Source organism: Danio rerio, chromosome 1 (assembly GCF_052040795.2).
Source record: "Danio rerio strain M-AB ecotype USA chromosome 1, GRCz13ab, whole genome shotgun sequence".
NCBI lineage: Eukaryota > Metazoa > Chordata > Actinopteri > Cypriniformes > Danionidae > Danio > Danio rerio.
The window spans coordinates 22,775,001-22,801,251 of record NC_141021.1 but is presented as its reverse complement, the minus strand read 5'-3'; the positions used below and the strand labels follow the sequence as shown (position 1 = coordinate 22,801,251).

The 26,251-nt window shown below is 35.2% G+C and overlaps 1 protein-coding gene across 19 annotated transcripts in view; it reads left to right on the top strand.

Moving 5' to 3' along the window:
* glrba (glycine receptor, beta a) overlaps positions 1–26,251 on the top strand; it is an 86,034-nt gene that overhangs the window by 22,967 nt on the left and 36,816 nt on the right. For 9 of the 19 annotated variants that reach the window (XR_015475962.1, XR_015475960.1, XR_015475961.1 and 6 more), the window contains 5 exons: positions 958–1,040; positions 6,276–6,416; positions 20,262–20,414; positions 21,996–22,066; positions 22,219–22,367. Coding sequence is in view for 7 of the 19 variants with exons in the window: in XM_087236497.1 (XP_087092623.1) it covers positions 958–1,040; positions 6,276–6,416; positions 20,262–20,414; positions 22,219–22,367 (526 nt within the window). In the remaining 12 variants the exon portion in view is untranslated. 19 annotated transcript variants of the gene reach the window in all.

Below are 26,251 nucleotides of genomic sequence, written 5' to 3'. Positions count from 1 at the left end.
CTTTACAGTACTTTACTGTATTTTTAATCAAACAAATACACCAATGCTTTGTGAGAATATGAGACTTATAAAATAAACATTTAAAGACTTCTGAAGAGATGGATGACACTGATTACATTTTGAAGTCAGCTGAGCTGGGCTTCCCATACAGTCTCCATCTTTAGAATATTCTTATAATGTACTACTAAATTCAAATGTAAAAGTTAATCTCTTTATGATGGTTTAGAAAATCTAGAGTATCATACAAAAAGATAGCAATAACCCACTATATAATATATCATTTTCCAAATGGTTAGATGTATAAAAGGATAAACATGAAGAAAAACTGTTTGTGCTGCTCATATAATAAAAGCATAAAAGCCTATGTCAAATGTTAAATTCCAACATTTTTTCTGTGTTATTTTCTCTCCATTTGAAATCTGAAGTGCCCTGCAGTTTCTCCATTTCACTGCTTATTGCACCTCTGGCGTTGTGTCTTTGTTACGTTTGTTTAGCAGAAAGAGCTGCTCAAATGTTTCTTGTTGTATTCATATTTATCCTTTGACGGGTTTACGCTACACATTTTTCTCTTTTGTTTTTCCACTCTCCAACGATTTATTTACTCTGCTCTGATTTTTAACTGCAGCATATTTAGATTGCGAATGATAAAAGCCATGGCTGTTTGTTCAAGCTGAAAGGGTCTTTGTGGCAGACGAGAGAATATGCTACATCTTTGCTTTGCCATGTGTGTGTGAGAGAGCCTTAGGGTGAGAATCCCAGCCTCTTTCTTTCTCTCTCTCTCTTTCTCTCTCTTTCTCATCTGCTACTGCTGCTCCACATGCATTCAGGACTAATGAACCTTGCACTGTGTGTGTGCTGTGCGTGTATGTCTGTCCTCTCCTCACACACTCGCATAACGTCTGTTAAACTCTGTAAAACTGGCAGTGCATTTATTTAAATTCTCTTTTTTTTGTTCAGATTGTCTGTCACCCTGTCTTGCCCTCTGGCTCTACAACTCTTTCCTATGGACACACAGTACTGCAAGATGCAGTTAGAGAGCTGTAAGTGGAATACACACATATAGATCAATTGGTGCTTTTTAAAACACTATTGGTTGGCTTTAGGGAAGTGGGTGGGCAGGTCAATCTGTGTTTTTTTAAATACTTGGGTTTAGTGAAGAGGGTGGGTGGCTGTATCGGTTGGTCAGTCAGTCAGTTGAAAGCGACCTCTGGTGCATTTACGCAAGAAGAGCAGGTGCAAATGGCACTCATGAGAGAAATTTGAGATCTCAAAAAGTGTACACACTGTCCTCTAAACAGATTCAAGAAAAAAAAAAAAAAAAACATAGCTCTTGGGACATTTGCCAATCTCTAGAAATGTGTATATACACTCAAAAATATGCTTATGAATATGATTATGATGCTGTTTGTTCAAACTACCTGTATAAAATGAGCTGAAACAACACAATTTTTGTAAATTTTTTTGGCCAATTTATTTGTTTTTTGTTCAGTCCACTTAAATTTTTAAACCATTAAGTTGACTTAATGGTTTTGTTTGGGACAGCATGAAGGAATTGTGTTGGTCCAACTACCTGGTTAGAGGAATTGTAGTAAGTCGGCGATTGGGCGTCGCAGACAGCTGCCGACAGCCGCCGACTTGGGGCGCTTTTGTGTGTGCCCTGAAGGAAACCTGTGTTTAGAGTTCTAAAATGCGTGGCACAACAATTCGGGACACTTCATGTTTCTGCCACGCCACTGAGAGTGTCTGGTGTGCCGTGTCGTGGCTTCGTTTGGCGCATTCGGTGCCTCAGTCAAAGTTTATTCAGTGTCCGTGGTTATTAGTCTCGGTGTACAAGCTCGGCACTTGAAACTAGCACACAGTTGGCTGTAAAACTATACAAAGACAAATGTTTTTGTACTCTCTGCTTGGTCTGTGTCCAAATCGTACTTGTACGGCTAAAACTCCTGCTGCTTCTCTCTGCCTGTCTGTTGCAAACACAGAGCGGGTGAGCTCTTGGCTCCACCCCTTGTTACGTTTTCATGTGAAGCAACACAACCCTAAAACAGCAAGCTGTGTACACCCCCTCAACATGATACTTTTTCACACATTATAATAAAAAAATCTGAAGTGTGTTTTAAACTGAACTTAAACTGGCACACTCAGAAGAACCTTAATACTAATATTAAATTATAAAACAGGGGTAGACTATGTGCCCTTTAATAAGCAAAAATGCAGTTTGTTGCTTTGCTCAGTGAGCAAAAACTGTCCTAAAATTAGTTCTGAGGTCAGTCTTAATCAACTGTTTATGTTATATGCTTATAAATGTCTCTTTTAGTTAATTTAGTTTAACTTCAAGTAAAACTAAGAGACTTCATAATGTAGAACACATAATAGACATACATGATATTATCAGACCTTTGAGTATAAGTTAAATAAAAATACAAATGTATTTAAACTTTTATTTGATAAAATCATGTTGGACTAACTCAATTTCATTTAATTGTGTAAATAGTTTTTTTAGTTGGTGGTAAACAAATTTATTGGATAAATTTGCCTTCAATTTAACTGAGTTCATCCAATGACTTATTTTATTTTATTTATTTATTTATTTATTTATTTATTATTATTTTATTTTTTTTGAGTGTAGGGGTATGTAATCAGAATGAGCCTGGGATTCCCAAACTACCAGGAGGCTCTCAAGAAGATGATTCACTCATTATAGGATTAGGGAATTTATAGAATTTTAGTTTTGTTTTAGATTTTTGTGTCCAATAATTATGTAAAAATGATAGTACATTGTGTTCCTTATCTTTAAAAAGATGCACCATTGCCTTTTTTTATCACTCCAAGCAATTTTGTGTTTAAAAGACATCTACAGTAATAGACGTCCAAACATAGATAGCTTGGCTAAAGCAAGGCTAGTTTTGTGATGTTAGTGAAAATCTAATAGACATATAACAATGGTCTAAATGTAGACTAGTCATCTAAAAGAGCTTTGACAGACTTCACATGTAATCACTCATTCCTGTCTATTTGTTGACAGGAGTTTTTTTTTTTTGACAGGAGTATTAATAGTATAAATCTGTGCATTCAGTCTAGAAGTGGCATCATCATTTGATGCAAATGAACCAACAAAAATAAAACTGTAATCATTCACCACTCCGCACAGTTAACTCTATGTGTAACTTGAATTGGTCTATTTTATTTCTTACTGTGAGGAATATGCCATTTTATGCCATTTTATTACAGTTTGAGTTGATCCGGTTTCAGGACAGTAAGCTATTATTTTTAGTAAGCTAAATTGCTTATGCATTTGCATCTTTTTGTTTATTTTATTTATTTGTGCCTTCTCCTCTCAAAAATGACATTTTAATACAGTTCAACTTTGTAGTATGTTGCGGTGGCATATTTAAATCAATCAAATGAAGTCATTTTTTGTGGGAAAGCAGAAAAATGTGCATAACCTAAAGCATATATGAGAAGTAATAAGATAATAGTGGATGAGTGCTTTTCCTTCAGTTGTGTGTTTTTACGCTGGAGAATGATAAATGCCAGAGCTGTCAGTCTGAGCATTCAATCCAATCCAAGTGTGCTCCTGTTGTAAAAGAGTAACTGATGCAATGACGCAAGAAAGTGCCATTTCATCATCATTGTAATACAACTGGATCCAGGACACCCTGTATAGCCTGAACAAACGAAAAAATGCTCAAGATATGCTTATTATTTTGGCTTGATTGAATAAAAAAACAACAAATACAAGCCATCACAAAATAAACATGTGATACAATATGGTATATTAATGTTTGGTGAAGCTAAAGCACAAGCCAAAATGCAGTTCAAAATGTACATCTGTTTTGTATAATGCTTGTATGTAGTTGATTTTGTTTTGTCTTTACTTGAGACTGTTACAGTATGTTTTGATTTCTGCTAGTTGATAAATTTTAACTTTTTTGTTTTTAATTCAGGCTAGTTTGATGGGAGTATACTTCTAAGCTTTCTCTCTTTCAGTCAAAACCTGATAATGCAGTTTTAATCTTTTAGCATTTGCATCCCTATATTTATCTCATGTATACAGTGTCAGAGAGAGCTGAAATGTGCTGCAAGTCAGGAAAGCATATGCATATTGAAAAACGCATATAAAAAAAACCCATCTTAATCAGTTTGACACCACACGCACATGCAAATTCTCATATCACATGCAAATACAGAAACGCACTGCAAATAGTGCAGACCATAATGGAAATGTATGACGAACATGGCTGCTTCCTGTTTAAAGTCAACACTATGACTGCTTCCTAAACCGCATTCTTCTATACTATACAGTATGTTAAAATCAGTATGCGAGCCGAGTAGTGTGTCCGAATTCATAGAATTCGAAAAACAGTATGCGAGAAGTACCCAGATAACTTACTACTTCCTGCAAGATTCTGGAGTGCGCATCCCATGCATGCTGCACTATCCCATGATGCCCCGCGAGCCAATTCAATAATGGTAGTAAAGCAATGGAAATGACGCAGGTACGTCACGTGACTACGCCAAAATGGTGGATATAGTACGTCCGAATTCCATTCATATTTTTCACATTCATACTGTATAAAACATACTTTTCTAACGGCAGAGTAGTACATTTAAACTCAAATGTAGTACCTACTGAGTAGTAGGTGGTTTCGGACGCAGCCTATCACTCACATCTGTAAAACCTATGGTATCCTGTAGTTATGGTTCAGCCAATTGTGATTGCGAAAGAAGCATTGTTTTTAGCCGGATCTTTGAAGTGAACCGTTCAAACCAGTTATACAAATCAAACTGAATTGCGTTTCCAGTAATCCACAAATTACAAATCCGAATCCACACATTACTTATTTTTTAAACATGGCTGATAGCCCCCCTGACTCGAAATAAACCAATTAGTTATTCAGTTACTAGAACAGTACACTGATATCAGATTTGAAATACGGTGAACTGATAATACTGAGCATGAGTGATTCAGCACATTTGGAAACCAAACACAAAAAGTACATAAAAGTCTCATGTGACTAAACCAAACTTGGCCAACTGATCAAACTGTTGCGTAAACTGAGGGCTTAAATGAGAGGAACTGGCTCTCGTTTAATCCGTATGTTTATTTCATAACAGAAAATCGTAATGGATATAAATTTAAATAGTAGCCTAGTAGTTGAATCATGCTTTATTTGGGTTGCAAAACAAAATTGTAAGAAACTTTCCAGAAACTTTTTCACGGTGATGTTTTAACTGAAATTATGATTACTGACTACAGTCAGAATTATTAGCTCCCCTTTGATTTTTTTTTATATATTTCCCAAATGATGTTTAACAGAGCAAGGAAATTTTCACAGTATGTCTGATAATATTTTTTCTTCTAGAGAAAGTCTTATTTGTTTTATTTTGGCTAGAATAAAAACAGTTTTTAATTATTTAAAACCATTTAAAGGTCAAAATTATTAGCCTGTTTAAGCTATATTTTTTAGATAGTCCACAGAACAAACTATCATGTTTAGAAGTGTGTTGAAAAAATCTTCTCTCCCAGAAATTGGAAGAAAAAATAAACAGGAGGCTAATAATTCAGGGGGTTTAATAATTCTGACTTCAACTATATATATTTTTGATATGTCGAGTCCTAACATGGGAGGATTTTATCACGCCATCGCAGATAATGTCATTACATTGTAGCGTAAAAGAACCAGTGATCTGTTTTTTTCTTTTAACCAGTTCATTGAAACAATGAATCCGAACTACTGCCCATCACTAGTAGCCTGATATGCTTATTCTCTAACTTAGTTTCTCTGAGAGTAACTTTTGCAAATATGGAACTAAAATGACATTTTTCTGAGCATCCGTTGTTCAATAAGTCTGATTATTAGGACTAACTATAGAGACAACAAGGAACCGTACCACCAGGAATAATAATATATAATAATAATAATTAATATAAACAAAAAAACTCACCTTTTAGACTTCCAACAACACTGCTGTCTATAAACAGGAAGATGTGAGTTTTATGTGACTTTCATTCCATAAAATAATTAGTAACCTTCCTTCCTTCTTATGAAAACACCTCTTGCTTGATGATGTGGCCCTGGCATGAAGGTGGGACAAACTGTCACTCAAATGAGACTGACCAATAGAAAATTAGAATAATCTAACAAAATTTTAGATATTTTTTATTATTAAAAAAAAAAAGATTTATTTAGATATAAGTCATATTAGGGGACAACACATCACATTTTACATTTTGTGCAGGATTTAATGTTTATTCTTTGTGTATGTTTATATAGTTGGCTACACCACAAAGGACCTGGTGTTTATGTGGCAGTCTGGAGACCCTGTTCAGATGGATGAGATTGCTTTGCCTCAGTTTGATGTAAAGCAAGAGGATATTAAATATGCAAACTGCACCAAGTTCTACCCTGGAACAGGTATGGATTGATGTAAATATATAAATACTTTGATATTTGCATTTATATTAAAGAAGGGCTATGCAGAATGAGGACATAGTGTTCAGTAAGACAACAGTTAAGAACAGCACACACACACACACACACACACATGTGAGTGAGAAAACGCTGACCTCATAGCTATTTTACACCCCTAATTCAGACTCAAATGAATCAATACCTCTGAGATGGGAAGCTTGGCAGAACAACGTCAGCATCAGAGCCAGAGTCTTACTGTAGCATTAAACTGTTAGAATGATAAAGCATTTCTTTTTTTATGATTGTTGTGGTTATGAAGTGTCTTGTTAAATGTTGCATGCCTGAGCAGCTGCTGCTCTCTCATCAAGCTCTGAACACCTGATCCATTTCTTTGGTGTGGGAACTGTATGTTCCAGTGCTCTTTAATCCGTGCTCTCATTATTTTGCTTTGATTTGAACAGCATACTGCCATACCACATATACTGTTTCTGTAGAAAACAAATGGTCTGTATACATGACATATTTAAACATTAAATATTTACAGTGGCATCACATTATAATTATTCTGCCTGAAAACAGAGATGCTACTAACTGAAATTAAACCAAGCTCAATATTTCACTTTCACTTAAAGGATTAGTTCACCCAAAAAGGAAAATTCAGAGACATTTATTCATTCAAATCTGCTCACAAATTGTGTTGAAATCCGAGAGCCCTCTCATCCTCCAAATAGAGCAATTGTCCTGAGATAATAAAAGTCTAGAAAAGGAACTAAACACATTGTCAAAACTAACTTCAGTGGTTTAACTGTAATCATACAAAGCTCCTTTAACACTTCTGTGTGCCAAAATGTATTTTCAATGTATATTTAATGTGTCAGACACAAAATAGACACTTCAATTCATTTTTTTTATCAAATAATAATTTAATATTAGGGCGACATAGTGGCGCAGCAGGTAGTGCTGTTGCCTCACAGCAAGAAGGTCCCTGTTTCAAGCTTCGGCTGGCTCAGTTAGCGTTTCTGTATGAAATTTGCATGTTCTCCCCGTGTTCGCGTGGGTTTCCTCCGGTGTGCAAAGACATGCGGTACAGGTGAATTGGGTAAGCTAAATTGTCCGTAGTGTATGAGAGTGAATGAGTGTGTATGGATGTTTCCCAGAGATGGGTTGCAGCTGGAAGGGCATCGCTATGTAAAACATATGCTGGTTAAGTTGGCGGTTCATTCCGCTGTGGCGACCACAGATTAATAAAGGGACTAAGCCGAAAAGAAAATGAATGAATGAATTTAATATTAATCTGAAAAGTTGATCGGTAATATTCAGTTAACAAACGTCAGTTGTCAGTTGGCAAAATGAACCGAAATGAGCATCCCTAGCCTCTAAAGTAGTAAATATACTGTTAGTTAAAATGTTTCCAATGTTGCAAGTTGAATCCTAAAGTAATAATGAGGTCTTAAAATGTATGGAAAGAGTCTTAAAAATTAATAGGTATTGAATTTCACTCCCTGATTCCTGTATGTAGTCTGTATATATTTGACTCCTTATCAGATCATCAGGCAATGCAACACTTGGCAATACATCTTATTGCCTGTAATAAATGGGCCCCCTGATCTGATGCTGATGGTTTAGGTGAACAAAGTTGTTTTTTACAGTTTTTTGGCTTTCAAAAATGTTTGTTAAACCACAGCATCACAAGTCACATTGGATGTTTTGCCTGTTTTTGGTTCCTTTCCTGTCTTGTGACCATTGCTGTATGGAGGATGAGAAAGTGCTCAGACTTCATCTAAAATATCCTAATTTGTGTTCCAAAGATGAACGAAGGTCTCAGGCGAATTGAATGACATGAAGGTGAATAATTAATTACATCATTTTCATTTTTCACTGAATTAATTCTTTAAACTGCTAATTGAATTTGGGAAATGTTGATATTCCCAAAAGACTTTTTGACAGCTGTTTATTACAACCATTTTAGACCCTTTTAGACTATCTGTGATGACATATTTTTACAGTTATTAACCTAGTAAATCTAGCAGTTTATTTAAATGTTAAGTTTTTAAAAATAACAGAAAACTGCTTAACACTGGTGGTTAGCACTGTCACCTCACAGTTGGAAGGTTGCTTGGTTGAGTCCCGGCTGGGCCAATTGGCATTTCTGTGTGGAATTTGCATGTTTTCCCTGTGTTCAAGTGGGCTTCCTCTGGGTGCTCCAATTTCCCCCACTGTCTAAAGACATGTGCTATACTGTAGGTGAATTGGTGAAGTTAATTGAAATGTGTAAGTGTATGGGTGTTTCCCAGTACTAGGTTGCAACTGAAAGGGCATACGCTGTGTAAACCACAAGCCAAAATAGTTGGCAGTTCATTCTGCTGTGGTGACCCTTGATAAATAAGGGACTAAGCCAAAGGAAAATGAATAAATGTTTTACACTATTATACTATTAAACTCCTCTAAAAACAATGAAACATTGTGTATTTAATTTCTATCTTTTTTATTGTATTTATCCATGCTTTTAGATTGTTTATTATAAATCTAAAATGATAAATTTTTAGATATTCAAGTCATCTGTTAAAATTGTATCCATATCACAATATACATACATTGTATCGCAGAACAGCATAATATTGCAATGCTAGATTTTTCCGCTATTGCAGCCCTAATCTCTTGTATGATTTGCAGACCTTAGACAGCTATCTAAGATTCTGCTGCATTTCGAGCCTGAGGCAGAAATCTTAGCAATAATGATACTGTTAATGATGCTATGAATTAAGCACAGCGTGTCTGCCATGTGATGTGTGTTGTAACATTTGTGTGTGGGGATCTGGTATCAATACCATGCATGCCCCAGACTTTTTGTCTTTGTTTGGCATGTTGTGTCTTTTTTTTTTCTTTTTTTTTTTGCTGTGTGTATATTTGTGGATGGTTCTAGAAATGCGGATACACTTAGGGCCCTATCATACACCCGGCGCAGTGTGGCGCATGGCGCGGCGCAATAGTCTTTTGGTAGTTTTAGCTTGGCGCAAGAGTCGTTTTGAGGCGTTGCGCTACGCTGTTTAAATAGCAAATGCATTAGCGCTCATTTGTGCGCCCATTGGCGTTCTGGTCTAAAAAGGAAGGCATTCTGAGGCGGACCACTGGCGCGTTGCTATTTTGAGAAACTATAATAGATTTTTCATTAGACCAAAACTAACCCGGTCTAAACTCCGGCGCAGAGTTGTGCCTCGCTTACGCACTGCTTAATACGCACAAGAGAGCAATAGGCAAATATCTTTACATATGAAAAAATTTAAATATTAAGGATATATATAGGATATAATAAAAAATAGATATAGGGAGGCTTTTTCAGTTCATTCATAACAATTTGCTTTTGTATAATGTTATTATTATTAGCAGTATTATTTATTATATCCATATTTATATTTGTTTTATTAAAAACAAGCTTAGATTTGCCCACCTGTCAGGTTTTAGACCATATTGGGCACAGCATGTGTTTTAGGATATATCTCAGGTTTTTGAGCACATTTTGTTATTATTGTTCATTTATTCGTTTGCTGGAAATTAGAACTGAATTTAGAAATAGTTTTGAAACGAATATTTGCGCTCAAAAAACAAAAGTATTTATTTATAGACTTATTGATGTCTGTGCATAATGGTTTCCCTATCCAAGAGCGAATGTGAAAGTAGATCCATTGTCTCTCATTCTCACGCAGTAGATGCTCTGTTTAACAGTTTTCTGTTAAAAAAACTGTTAACTGTTTGCTTGTGAAATGCTCATTTTTTCCACTTAGACTTTGTGTCCTGTAAACAGCGAATGCGCTCTTGGCGTGACGCAGCTGACTCTTAAAGGGAATGGGAGATGAGACTCTAATTGGTTTATTCTCAAAACACACCGATAACTCATTAAGAAAATAAACTCAACCCTTTTAGACCATGCGCCTTGGTGCAAGCCAGATTTCCCGTCCTTAAATTAGCAAAAACGCGTTCTGACACGCCCTGAAAGCGTTTGCGCCCTGCATTTTGCGCTCTGCACATGGACCGTCAAAATAGAGCCCTTAGTCTCCCTAATAACACAAATAATATCAAGTTATATTTAAAAAATATTGTTTATATGCATATTGAGAGACATCCTGTCTTCATTCATTCTTTCATTCATTTTCTTGTCGGCTTAGTCTCTTTATTAACCCGGGGTCGCCACAACGGAATGAACCACCAACTTATCCAGCAAGTTTTTACGCAGCGGATGCCCTTCCAGCCGCAACCCATTTCTGGGAAACATCCACACACACATTTACACACACACTCATACAATGCGGACAATTTAGCCTACCCAATTCACCTGTACCGCATGTCTTTGGACTGTGGGGGAAACCGGAGCACCCGGACGAAACCCATGCGAACGCAGGAAGAACATGCAAACTCCACACAGAAACGTCAACTGAGCCGAAGCTCGAACCAGCGACCCAGCGACCTTCTTGCTCTGAGGCGACAGCACTACTTACTGCGCTACTGCTTCGCCACATCTTGTCTTGAAAATATTAATTCAAAGACTTCCTGTCATTTTTTACTGTTTCTAAAATCATAGAGTATATTCAGCTTTGATAATCATGAAATAATTAAAACTCATTTTGTTAATTAGTACAAAATGTGTAGGATATACCAATAGTAGATTCATTATGTGTCAACTCTATTATTATAAAATTTCTGTGAACTTCTCATTCACTTTTTAAAAACAATAATATAATGGAAATACATAAAAGGTTATTACTGGTTCAAAGTTAATATCTTAAGCTGAAGCACAAGAATAATTATTTAATTATTTAAGAATAATTGACATAATTATTGTTAACACAATCAAATGTTCCCTATCACATTTAAGCATTTTGCAGTATTTTATGTCATTAATAGATTCAATTTAATGTAAATTATACATTTGTTGTTTGTCATTTATTTATATATTAATCCAGTTTAGGGAAAATGGAAAATGCTTGAAATGTACCTTTAATTTTGGAATAACTCGTGTATAATATGAAAAAGAAAGCAAAAAAAAATGTTTGTGCAGCCTAAATCTAAATGTTCTACATGACTGAACAGCAGATTCTGAAGATTCTGAAATATTAAAGATCAAGATTCTGAAAAACAAAATGGTAAAGATCAAATGCAGCATATTATTCGATATTATACTTATACTGTAGCACAGAGGTCAACTGTTTTGGATTATTCTGAATTTTTGATTAATTTATTGGTATACTCAATGTGTTCATATGTTAATTATACTTTAATCATACACGCTGCACTGTAAAACTATTTATTGACCAACAGATTCTTGTAATTGCATTTATTTATACTTTCAAAGTGCATTATGAGATCTTAATCTTGAATTCTGCTAGAAGGTATACAGCTGTAGCTGGAAGTTAATGAGAATTGTTTATATTATTCATTAAATTACCCATTAATTACATTTTTTTTTATGTCTACCCCTAACCCAACCCTAAACTCAACCTTCACAATAATGTTAAAACAGTAATTATACAGAGGCTTATTCATATTATTTATTAAATTACCCATTAAGTTGTATTTCATTAACACCTACCCCAACCCAAACCTAAACCTACCCCTTAAAGTAATGAATAAATGTTTATGATTGTTGTACAGTGTCACAAAAATTATCCTGATGTGAGAACATAAAAAAGACATTTGGTGTTTGTTCAAACTACTTATTTAAATTGAGCTGAAACAACACAGTTCTTGAATTTTTTGGGTGGACAACTTAATTGTTTTATGTTCAATCGACTTAAATTTGTAAAAATGAATAAGCTAACTTAATTTCTTTATGTTGTCCCAACACAAATTGATTGTGAGCAACCAATATTTTTACAGTGTATTCGCAGCTGTATTTAGACTTTACCCTTGATCTCTGCTCCGAAAGCATTTGATGTTGAATAATGTTGAACATTTATCATGCAAATAATAATAAATTGTCATGCACACTCAAAAAAATATTTTTGTTTTGCTCATTCAAATTACTTATTTAAAATGGGCTGAAACAGCATATTTCTTGAGATTTCATTGAGACAACTTAATTTTTTTATGTTCAATCCACAAATTTTTTAAAAGTGGTAAATTAACTTTTAATTAATCGATTTGTGTCCAACATGAATGAATTATGTGGAACCCGGCATTTTTTACCGTGCAATACGTTCCACAAAAAATGCTGGGTTACACACAATTCCTTCATGTTGTCTCAAAACAATTTGATTTAACTAAACTTTTGATTGTTTTTACAAAAATAAGTGTATTGAACATAAAACAATTAAGCTGTCAAAAAAACCCTCAAGAATTGCGTTAATTCAGCTTATTTTAAATAAGTAGTTTGAAAAAGTTGCAAAAAATGTGTATGTATATTACTTCTATACAGTATATTGTTTCAAAATGCTAAAATTGTCAATAAAAGTTATTTTGTTAAACTGTAGAGGTCAAAACACCTGTAAATAGGTTTTGTTTAATCTTATAGTAATAACACACAAAAAATTGCTGGTTGCCTTAAATTATTAAGCTAAATCAAATTAACCTTATGAGTCCATTGAACTTATATTATGTTAAGTTGACTTAAAATAGCATGCGTAACTTTTAAAATTATGTTAGAACATGATTAACTTAGTTTAATAAGTAACAATGAACTAAAAACGTAATATAACCTGTAGTACATTTGTAACTGCTATTAAAAAATGAACTATAGTTGACAAGATGTGCTAGCTTAATATCTCCTACAGCACAGTTCTCCCATTATCATTTAACTGAAAGCAAAAAAATTATATACATTTATTAATTAATTAAAAAGGAGGATTTTGTAAACTCAGTGTTATATATCTAAATAAGTCCCATCAGGGTGATAAAAAATGTTTGGAATAATTGCATGCTGACTGTACATTATCCCTAACTCCCACTGCATATGCTCTATAAACAAACACATACTGTTCCATCCCCTATAAACACACATTTCTTATTAAAAGAAAGTAAAATAATCAATAAGATTAAGGAATCAATAAACAAGGACAAACTTGTAAACAAATATAAAATGTAGAGTGCACAAATGTTACTTTTGATATGAATGTGCAGCTATGGTAGAATATAATTATATAATCCTTACTTAAAAAACACATGAGCATGACAAAAACTTGTGTGCACTCATGGTTTTTTTTGTAAGGGTATACAAACACAAATATTTGTACCTTTAACATAAAGTAGCTTTGTAAGTATTAGAGTGTCGTTCTCCCGTAGGAATCTATTACATAATGCAGTATTCACTTCTTATATAAGAGGACAGAACAGCATGAGTGTACCTTACTAAGATCACACACACACACACACACACACACACACACACACACACACAAACACATGCACATATACAGCTGTCTTTATGGGGAATTCCCATAGTCATAATTATTTTTATTCTGTACAAACTGGATATTCTATCCCCTATTCCTAAACTCAACCCTCAGAGGAACCAATCTGCATTTTTCTTTTTTTATCTTTATTCTATGATTTATGAGCTGTTTTCCTCATGGGGAACAATAAATGTCCCTTCAAAGTAAAAATGTACTGGTATTGCTATACAGTACCTATGGGGACATTTGGTCCCCACAACGTGAGAAATACAAAGCAATTGTGAATTGTGGGAGTATTCCATAGGTGTAATGGCTTTTATACTGTTCAAGCTGTATTTTCAATCACACTACACCTAAGAGGAAACTGTGCAGTTGTACTTTCTCAAAAAACTGCCAAGCCTTTTGAAAAATGGGGACATGGGGCAATTTCCTCATAAGTCACCTTCTCCTTGTAAAACCTATGTCATACCCAGGTATACAAAGTTGTGTCCTTTTAGGGATGCTCACATTAATCAAGTTAAATGAAAGGATGCAATTTTGACTGATTATTGGTATCAATTAAACAGTTAAAATTATTATATTATTTTATTTGAGGCATAAATGTGCAACATGTATTTGTTAACTTGCCAGGTGGTAACATGCAACTACTGACATATTTTTTTCAAATATGCAAAATGAAATGAGCGAAAAGAAAGATACAGAGGAGTTGATGCCAAACCAGTGCTGATGGTGATGCCTCTTTCCTGCATCTGCATCATAAACATTTCAGTGTCTTCGCACAAGTAGAGAAAGACACCGCAAACTTTCTGAAAAGTCGACTGCTTTGCAAACAAGCCAGTCATAAGCTAAAGTGGGTTTTCTCTCCATCAGAGAGTGCTTTGCACCTCAACAGACAGTGCCCTATCATACACTCAGCACAATAAGGAGCAAGACTTGTTTGCTGCGATGTGTTGCTATTTTCAGACCAGTGCAACCATAATTTTTTAAATTTTGCACCACGTTATTTAAATTGTAAATCTATTTCCGCCACTTTGTGGATTCATGGGTGTTCTGGTCTATTAAAGAGGTGTTTTAAGGTGCATTGTTGGCGCATTTTTATTTTGAGGAACCAATATAAACTGTGCAATAGACCAGCTAAATGCAGGTCTAAAGGTCAGTGCAGAGCAGGTTAGTTGTGCGCCTTAAACTCTTACACATTGCTTAATACACACAGGATGTACAGCAATACACAAATATCTTTACAAATGAAAAAGAATTAAAGGATTAAAACATTGCAAAAATTATTACTTTCTACATAAATATAAAAACCACTGCTTTCATGCCTTCTTCATCTCAGGGGGCTTATTACATGGATATTTATATTTGTTTTATTAAAAACAAGCTTAGATGTGTCCACCTGTCTGGTTTTGGACCATATGGGGCATAGGATGTGTGATTTGAAATAAAAATAATAAAGTTTTTTGACCACACTTCATCATTATTATTCATTTATTAATTTGCTGGAAATTAGAACTGAGTTTAAAAATAGTTTTGAAATAAATTTGTTTCCTTATCAACACCGTTTCCTTATCCACGAAAGAGAGAAAGAGAAAGGAAAGAGGCCGATTGGAGGAGGCTCATTCTTTATCCTTGTGCTGCAGACGGTCTGTTTAACTGTTTTCTCGCTAGTGAAGCAACTGACTCTTAAAGGGAATAGGTGATGAGACCCTGATTGGTTTAATGCTCAAAACAAACCCATAACTCATTAAGAGAATAAGCACAACCCTGTTAGACCATGTGCCGTGGCGTAAACCGTATTTTTCTGTCCTTAAAATAGCAAAAGTGGATTTAGACATGCCCTTAATGCTTTTGTGCCCTGCGCTTTAGAATTTGCACCTAGATTGTTAAAATAGAGCCCATAGTTTTGATGATTTAGTGTACAACCAACAAACCAACCTTTTTTTATTTGGAAAATTGTCATTTATAGTTCTTGTAAAAGATCAGTTTTTTTAAATAGCCTACACAGCTGAATCAACAAATCAAACAAATCCAATTATTTACACTAGGCTACTTGACTTTTGCATAACGATAATTCACACCAAACTGAGGCTTTTGTTTTAAAGCTAACTATATGTAAACTATAAAACATATATGCAAATTAATGCAGTACTGTATGTAAAAAATAAAACTATTATACTGTATGCAATAGTAGCCTTTACATTTATGCATAAACCATGAGTGAGACAGAGGAAATGAAAGCACTAAGGCTCTAAGGTAAAATCAGATTCTCAAGACATAATGTTTAAAATGTTGATTGAGGTTTGTGATATACGAATTAGAGCGGAGCATTAATTACATGCATATCTAGGGCAGGCCTGTTTGTTTTATTCTTTTTATTTTGTTTATTCTGTTTTTCTATGCTGTTGGAATCGCTGCAGGTGCGTGAAGATGTTCTGTTGTCAATATGTTCTATATGCTGTTGTTCGCATGTTAAAATAAATAAGTATTAAAATTGCAATTGTTATTGTGTCCCACAAAATAGACATGTCAATAAACTTTTTGTAATTAATTAATAATTTAATATTACTCTGACCGGTTAATGGTTAATATTCGGTTAACTGGCTGTTTCCGGTTGAGAAAATTAACCGATATGGGCAATCCCTAGTCCTTATGTAAAAAAAAAAAACATTCACACGCCCACACACAAACACACTTTCATATAAACGATCAAACCCAGTCACATCACAAACAAGACAATAAAAAGAACATCTGCAGCCTGCTCTTAATGATCTCTTGAGCTGTTTTCCGGTAATGTGGTCACACAGAGCTCAAAGCTTGTTTTGCTGCTTGAGAAAAATCCACCATTTCATATTCTGTCAGAGGTTCAGCTCACTGTTTCTAAATGCATTGTTCAGTTTTTCATTTCTTTGACTAATGACACTGCTTTAAATAAACACTCTAGAGACTGTTGGCATTTGTTTTGAAGAGTAATCAGCTAATACTTACAGGTAATGAATGTTTGCAGTTAATCTAATAAATCAGATCGATCTTTCATAAATTACCCCACAACTCTGCGTTCTGGCCCTGTTGTAATGTAATCTATTTAACACACTGAGTTAAAGATGGTCAAGGTTGTGCCATATGACTATTAAAGGGATAGTTCACCAAAAAATGAACATTTACTCACCACACAAGTAGTTCTAAACTTTTATAAACAGTAGTGTGAAAAAAATGTTTGACCCCCCCCAACTAATTCAAATATTAGTCAGAAATAACACAAACACATCATGCAGTTTTGCAAAAATCTGGTTTATCACTCTTGAATTTAAAATGTTAAGCCACACCCAGGCCTGATTTCTGCCACACCTGTTTACAATCAAAGAATCGTTTAAATAGAACCTGCCTGACAAAGTAAAGTAGACCAAAAGATCCTCAAAAGCTAGACATTATGCTGAGATCCAAAGAAATTTATTAGGTTATTAGGTTTAGAAAGCAAAATTGTTTCACACAGGGCTTTGTAGTTTTCAGTGCTTCCCATACATTAATTTACTTGGGCGGGCTGCTCAGGTATATGAACTACCACCTAATTATATTTGGTGATCATTCGTCATCGATTAACCAGTGGAAAATCTTCTCTTGCCCTACTTGTTTTGAACTGCTTATTGTCTTTTTTGCTTTCGCTTTCTAAAGTTTGCATTACCTTTTTATTTTAGTTTATTTTCACTTGGCTTCACAGTTGACTGTGCGAGAGTGAGAGAAACATTTGTACACCATTAGAAAACGTTAATCAACTGATTTGCCTTATTTAAATAATCTACACTTTTATTCCTGTAATTATCATAATCATTGGCACTGTTTTTGTTCATTTTTACTGTCATATATTTCTCATTTACTGTATATTTTATTAATTTAACATATCTAAAATTTGACTTGAACTTTAAAAAACACGTTTGAAACAGTGTAAAATACTGTCATAATAAATAAAAATATAAAGTCAAAATTCACATATTTTTTTTGTTTGTTGCATTTATTTAATCATTTATGTGATGGGTGTGTTTCAATCCGGCTACCACAGAAGGTATATTACAAACCTGTGGGAAGCATGGGTTTTGGATTTTGCTTTTCCTTAAAAATAAAAGTAGTTATAAAGATAGTTCAGTTTGGCCAGACGGCCAGCTCTAGTAAGGGTTCTGGTCATCCCACATGTCATCCATTTAAGGATTATGGAGGCCACTGTGCTCATAGGAACCTTAAGTGCAGCAGACGTTTTTTAACCTTGGTCAGATCTGTACCATGCCACAATACTGTTCCTGAGCTTTCTAGGCTGTTCCTTTGACCTCATGATTCTCATTTGCTCTGATATGCATTGTGAGCTATAAGGTCTTATAAAGACAGGTGTGTGGCTTTTCTAATCAAGTCCAATCAGTCCAATCAAACACATCTGGACTCAAATGAAGGTGTAGAACCATCTCAAGGATGATCAGAAGAAATGGACTACACCAGTTAAATATGAGTGTCACAGCAAAGAGTCTGAACACTTAGAATCATATGATATTTAGTTTTTCTTTTTTAATAAATCTACAAAAATGTCAACATTTCTGTCAATATGAGGTAATGTGTGTACATTAATGAGGATAAAAATACTTAAATGGTTTTATCAAATAGCTGCAATATAATTAGGAATGAAAAATTTAAGCTGTAGGTGTGTCTCATTTACACTACAGAGGCAAAAGTTATAAGGTTGTTTTCTGTAGGAATATCACCAATGAACACATAGAATATTACTTTTTTGGGTTTTGGTATCATTTCACAGTACAGTACACCATTGTACAGTATCCATCTGTAGGCAAATTTTGTAACAATGCAAAAGTTTTTACTGTCACTTTGGATGGATTTTAATTCATTTTTAAAGGAAAAAGTAATCATTCCTTACTTTAAAGGTATCTTATTTTATATTATAAAAATAACAACTAATGATTAATAATGGATAAATTAAACAGGTAAATTATTTCGTCAAAATAAAAGGACAATCAAACAACCACTGTAAATCATATTAGAAAATATATTTATTTGGCCATTCCGTAAGCACACTATAATTCTCTGTAAGGCATTTCTGGGAAAAACCTTGGCGTTAATGTGTTCATTTCTGCTCCACTTCATGTGGTGAATTAGAAAGCTCCTCTGATTCATTTAGTGTTTTTTTTCTTTGTTTTGTTTTTGTAGTAGGTTATTGAATGCTTTTTTTGACAGATGTTCAGCAGAGATTCCTCATTGACCCCTAGGAGACATATGGATTCCGCATGTAGAAACTCCTACAATACACACACATACATATACACACACGCACGTGCACACACGTAAATTACATTTCCATGTTTTTGGAAGACTTTCCATAGATGATGTACACAAATTAATACTGTATGAGGCCTTTATTAAATAAACCATAATTTATGTGTTCTAAAGACACAATTTAATATATATATTTTTCACTTTTATTATATTTGGATTATAGTAAAATTGGGGTAAAAATAATTTAATGGAAATGACAAGCAAAATAAATATTCTGTTGATAAGTGACTTTTACAGTACAGTGCATTACATCTCATATTACATCTTACTGATACTGCTGTCTCTTGTAAACACAAACAATTACTTGCTTAAAAAACACTGAGCTAAATTATAATTTCATATTCTTTTGGGCCTAGTCCCTTTATTAATCTGGGGTCGCCACAGCAGAATGATCCACCAATTTGTCCAGCTCGTTTTTACGCAGCTGATGCCTTTCCAGCTGTAACCCATCACTGGGAAACACCCATACACACTCATTCACACACATACACTACGGAAAATTTTGCTTATTCAATTCACCTATAGCGCATTTCTTTGGACTTGTGGGGAAAACTGGAGCACCCGGAGGAAACCCACACCAACACGGGAAGAACATGCAAACACTACACAGAAATGTCAAATGACCCAGCTGAGGCTCGAACCAGTGACCTTCTTGCTGTGAGCTGATCGTGCAACCCACTGCACCACCATGATGCTCTGAAAACATATCAATATGAAAAAACTAATTCAAACTATTAATAAAAACTATAATACAACCTAATGCACATGTTATTATTTGTGTAAAATTCTGAAAGATTTTTAAATCGTTTGTTTATTAAAGAAATTTTTTGTAACACTTTTTGTGAATTAAATTTTTTTTATTAATGTATGCAAATATATAACTTAAATTATAAATCCCACTTTCAAATTCGTAGTTTTCTCGTGGCTTCTTCCTAATACCATCCACCCTCTTAACATATCCCCCCCCCCCCCCCCCCCCCCCCGGCTTCACTACCTGTATTCAAACTGACCCACCATAATAAAAATACATCAAAAAACAAAAAAGACAAAAAAGTCTTTTATAGCAAAGTAAATGTTGAAAGTACAATGACCTTCATAATTCGATGCCTTGTCTAACGTTTCTTCTCCTCATCTCCAGGTTATTATACATGTGTGGAGGTCATCTTCACTCTGAGGAGGCAGGTGGGCTTTTACATGATGGGTGTTTATGCTCCTACACTGCTCATCGTGGTCTTATCATGGCTGTCCTTCTGGATCAACCCAGACGCCAGTGCAGCTCGAGTGCCTTTAGGTAAGTCAGCCTTCAGGACAACAACACACACACACAGCGGCTCTTAATGGAACTGCACTGCTGTGTTTGATCACACATATCAGAGATGTTGTTATTTCTTACTTTGGCCATTTGATGCTTTTATAAGTCATGGGATTTTATATGATCAAGGTGATCAAACCTGCAGCCTTTGAAAATGATTACTTATAATTAACAAATTATATTTCTAAAGGGATACCATTTAACGGTTTGGTGGTGGTGTTGTTTAATAAGACGTGTTAGAGTAATAGACCACTTTGTTAGGTACACCTGTCCAACTGCTCATTCATGTAAATTTCTAATTAGCCAATCACATGGCAGCAACTCAATGCATTTAAGCATGTAGACATGGTCAAGACAATCTGCTGCAGTTCAAACCGAGCATCAGAATGGGAAAGAAAGGTGATTTAAGTTGTCACAAAAGAAACCGGGAGAATCCAACTGCAAGTGAAGGATAGTTTAATGAAGTGCAACGGTGAATATAAGTCTTCAAGTGCTCAAAAGGACTAGTAGAATGTCCAGGACAGAGAGCTATCACAGATCCAAACGAACACGTAGTATGAGGTATGCAGAAGAGCAGAAGAAGAAGGCAACCTGTCCAACCCGGTACTAGTAAGTTGTACCTAATAAAGTGGCCAGTGAGTGTATATTCTATTATAAAGTTTTATTAAATAATAATTTATTATTTTGTTACTAAGTATCAATAAGATATATTGATATGACTACTGAATATTAACTATATTTTACACATTAATAGTTTTTTAAACATCTTTAAACTTGAATAGTATTTTATATCATTTTTTTAGTAACTAATAATATATAAGGAAACATTATTTTTCATCACACACACGCACAGTTGAAGGAACTTTATATAATTATTAGCCCTCTTGCAAAAAAAAAAATATTTTGAGAAATATTATTTCTTCTAGAGAAAGTTTTTTTTTCCTTTGTCTTGAATAAAAGGAGTTCTTTTATTTATTTATTTTGTTTAATTCATTCATTTGTTTTCTCAAATAATTTTAGGAGTATTTTTTATTACTACCGAAAAACCACTGTTGTCCAATGACTTACCTAGTTAACTAAATTAACCTAGTTAAGCCTTTTGAACTTACACTTAAACTGAAAAGTATCTTTCAAAATAACTATAAAATCATACTGTCATCATGGCAAAGACAATTTTTAATTATATTTATTAAAACTATTATCTCTCTGTTAAAACACATTTGGCAAGTATTTTAGTGAGCTAATCATTTATTATAATATGTACACGCACACAGCCTTTTTATGTATTACATAATCTTACCTTCAGATATAATCTACTGAAATGAAAATCTCATTTTTTTTTCCAGAAGCCTTTTATAATCTGAGTTCTGAAAAAATAAAACAGGATTATGTGTATGATTATTGAACCATCTGGACACACAAAATTATAAAAAAAATTAAAGTAAAAACAGCTCTCTTTCCTTTTACAAGAGAAAACCTCATCCGTCAGTCATTCCCATGATTACCCAGAAACCAACCCGTTTTTTCCTCTCTCATCTCTCCATATTCCTCCTTTCATAGGCTCCACCTCTCCTTCATTCCTTTCTCTCATTTCTTCATCTGTCCATTCCAGGGATGGCTCTCACTCCCAGGTCAGTTTTGAACATTACAGCGTTCATAGCACACACAAAAACATGTTGTGAAGTGAGAGAAAACTCAAATCCAGGCACAGTACACTGGTTTATGTTGAATTTGTTTCAGCGTTTCTCTCCTGTCTGTCCGTCTTTCTGTCTCTCTCTTTTAGGTATTCTGTCTGTTCTGTCACTCTCATCCGAATGCACATCTCTAGCATCTGAGCTGCCAAAGGTCTCGTATGTGAAGGCCATTGATATCTGGATGATCGCCTGTTTGCTGTATGGTTTCGCCTCTCTGGTGGAGTATGCTGTGGTTCAGGTTTGTGTCTTATATTGGAAACATTTACATTGTCTTGAGTCAGGCCATTGCAGAACTACAGATTTAACAGCTGTATCAGCATGCTGTATTTATATTTCATGCTTTGGGCTCAGAGGACTTCAGAAAATAAACTTGCTTGAGATACATATTTTACACTTTTTGTAATATACTGCTTTCTGTAAGCAGTGTCTAACAGTGAGCAAACATGAACATGGACATTCTTGAGCACAAACAGTTTTACCACTAGTGTTTATTTTGTTGATAAAACTAAGAAAGCCTTTAAATTGGTTCTACATTAATACTAGTACTAATTAGGCTGGCTTGTCAAAGCCAACCTACTGTTATGCTATTTAAACTTATTAGGCTGGCTTGTCAAAGCCAACCTACTGTTATGCTATTTAAACTTATTATTAGGCTGGCTTGTCAAAGCCAACCTACTGTTATGCTATTTAAACTTATTATTATTATTTTTATTTATTATTCTTCTTCTGAGACTAAAATTCAAAATCTATCTGCTCCTTGAACTTTCAAACTATTACCACCAAACTCACACCAGACCTCCAAACTGGTCTGACTCTTTATGCTATATCTTTTCCAACTGATCCGACTTTCGGTTTTCCGAAAAACGTCCCGGGACTGTCGGAAAAATCCCATAGACTTAACATTGGACCAAACTTTGTGACCTCGTAACTCTGCGTCAGACTGTCGCACAGAACTCTAACTGGGCTCATTTAACTCAGACTATCAAACTGCCAATGACTGATCACCTTTAAACTTTCTAGCCACGCCCTAGCAACCACTTTTGGACCCTAGAAACTGTCCCATAGACTTCCATTCAAAAGACTCTCATTGACTTAACATGGGATCAAACTTTGTGAGCTCATAACTCTGGATCAGACTGTCCTACAGACTAATGGCTGAGCTCATTTAACTACGACTACCAAACTGCCAATAACTGATGAGCTTTTAACTTTCTAGCCACACCCCTAACTACCACATACTGCACCCTAGCAACTGTCCCGTAGACTTCCATTACAAAAGACTCTCATTGACTTTACATGGGATCAAACTTTGTGAGCTCATAACTCTGCATCAGACTGTCATACAGACTAATGGCTGAGCTCATTTAACTCAGACTACCAAACTGCCAATAACTGATGAGCTTTTAACTTTCTAGCCACACCCCTAACTACCACATACTGCACCCTAGCAACTGTCCCGTAGACTTCCATTACAAAAGACTCTCATTGACTTTACATGGGATCAAACTTTGTGAGCTCATAACTCTGCATCAGACTGTCATAGAGACTAATGGCTAAGCTCATTTAACTCAGTCTAGCCAGCAGCCAATCACTGATGGCCTTTTAACTTTCTAGCCACACCCCTAACTACCACATACTGCACCCTAGCAACTGTCCTATAGACTGTAATTAGGTGTGCTATCGAATGCTTATAATTCTAACATGCTAATGACATGCCAATCATGCTAGCAACATGCTACTCATATGCTAATCATGCTAATGACATGCTAACTCATACTGGAAACATGCTAATGACATGCTAATTTGTACAAGAATCATGCTAGTAACATGCTAATTCATACTAGACTCATGTTAATAACTGGCCTACATGCATATCTTTGCTTAGCAGTGTCCTATTGACTTGGGGGATGGCTCATCTGACTCAGACAACCAATGAGCATCTCAATATGATAATGAAGCTCACAAGCCACGCCCCCAAATTGATTCCATAGACTTCCATTAAAATAGACCAAGTTGCATATCTTTGCATAGCAGTGTCATACAGACATGGGGGTTGGTTCATTTTACTTAGACAGCCAACCACATTCAAGTGCACTCTGTAACCTCGCCCATAGCAACAAAACAGAGTACCCTAGCAACCATTCATCAACAGCTATATCTCAGCATCAGAACATCGTAGAGACTTGGAGATTGGCTCGTTTGACTCATGCTAGCAAACGGAACTTCCTAAATGCTACACATGCTAGCAGTGATTAGCTACATGCTAATATTGACTAGCCAAGTACTGTAACTTGCTAGAAATGCTTACTAAGTATAAATGTTTTATCAAGCATGTATGTGAGGCTTGCCTAGTAACCAACCAGGGTACCCTAGCAACTGCCTAGCAACCACCCAAATTACCCTAGCAACCGCCTAGCAACCACCTAGCAACGGCCTAGTAATGCCTTAGTAAGGGCCTAGCGACCACTCAGGACACCCTAGCAACCGCCTAGCAACGCCTTAGCAACCACTCAGAATACCTTAGCAACCACCTAGCAACACCTTAGCAACCACCTAGCAACCACTTGGGACACCTTAGCAACCGCCTAGCAACACCTTAGCAACCACCTAGCAACCACTCATAACACCCTAGCAACTGCCTAGCAACGCCTTAGCAACCACATAGCAACCACTCAGGACACCCTAGCAACCACCTAGCAACACCTTAGCAACCACCTAGCAACCACTCAGGACACCATAGCAACCACCTAGCAACGCCTTAGCAACCACTCAGAATACCCTAGCAACCATCTAGCAACCACTTAGGACACCTTAGCAACCACCTAGCAACACCTTAGCAACCACCTAGCAACCACTCAAAACACCCTAGCAACCGCCTAGCAACACCTTAGCAACCACCTAACAACCACTTAGGACACCCTAGCAACCGTCTAGCAACACCTTAGCAACCACCTAGCAACACCTTAGCACATGCTAATTCATGCTAGAATCATGCTAACAACATGCTAACTTCATGCTAGAATCATGCTAATTCATGCTAAAATCGTGCTAGTAACATGCTAATTTATGCTAGAATCATGCTAGTAACATGCTAATTCATACTGGAATCATGCTAGTAACATGCTAATTCATGCTAGAATCATGCTAATAACATGCTAATTCATACTGGAATCTTGCTAGTAACATGCTAATTCATGCTAGAATCATGCTAATAACATGCTAATTCATACTAGAATCATGCTAATGACATGCTAATTCATACTAGACTCATGCTAGTAACATGCTAATTCATACTGGAATCATGCTAGTAACATGCTAATTCATGCTAAAATCATGCTAATAACATGCTAATTCATACTGGAATCATGCTAGTAACATGCTAGTTCTTCCTAGAATCATGCTAGTAACATGCTAATTTATACTAGAATCATGCTAGTAGCATGATAATTCATACTAGACTCATGCTAGTGACATGCTAATTCATACTAGAATCATGCTAATAACATGCTACTTCATGCTAGAAAAACACTAGTAACATGATAATTTTACTACAATCATGCTAATAACACACTAATTCATGCTAGAATTATGCTAGTAACATGCTAAATCGTGCTAGAATCATGCTAATAACATGCTAATCCATGCTAGAATCGTACTAATAAGATGCTAATTCATGCTAATAACTTGCTAATCTATGCTAAAATCATGCTAATAACATGCTACTTATACTTTTTCAAACTGTTTTTAAACTAAATAAACTATTACCAACAGGCTTTGTCAAGCCAGCCTCAAAGTTTGTCTCGACGAACTTTACTGTCTAGTTATTATTTTTATTTATTAGGCTGGCTTGAGAAACAAGCCAGACTACTGAAATCCTATTTAAACTTATTATTTTTTTTATATATTATTCTTCTTCTTCTGAGACTAAAATTCAAAATCTATCTCCTCCTAGAGCTTTCGAGCTATGACCACCAAACTCACACCAGACCTCCAAACTATTCTGACTCGGTATGCCATATCTTTTCCGACTGATCCGACTTTCGATTTTCCGAAAAACGTCCCGGGACCGTCGGAAAAATCCCATAGACTTAACATTGGACTAAACTTTGTGAGCTCATAACT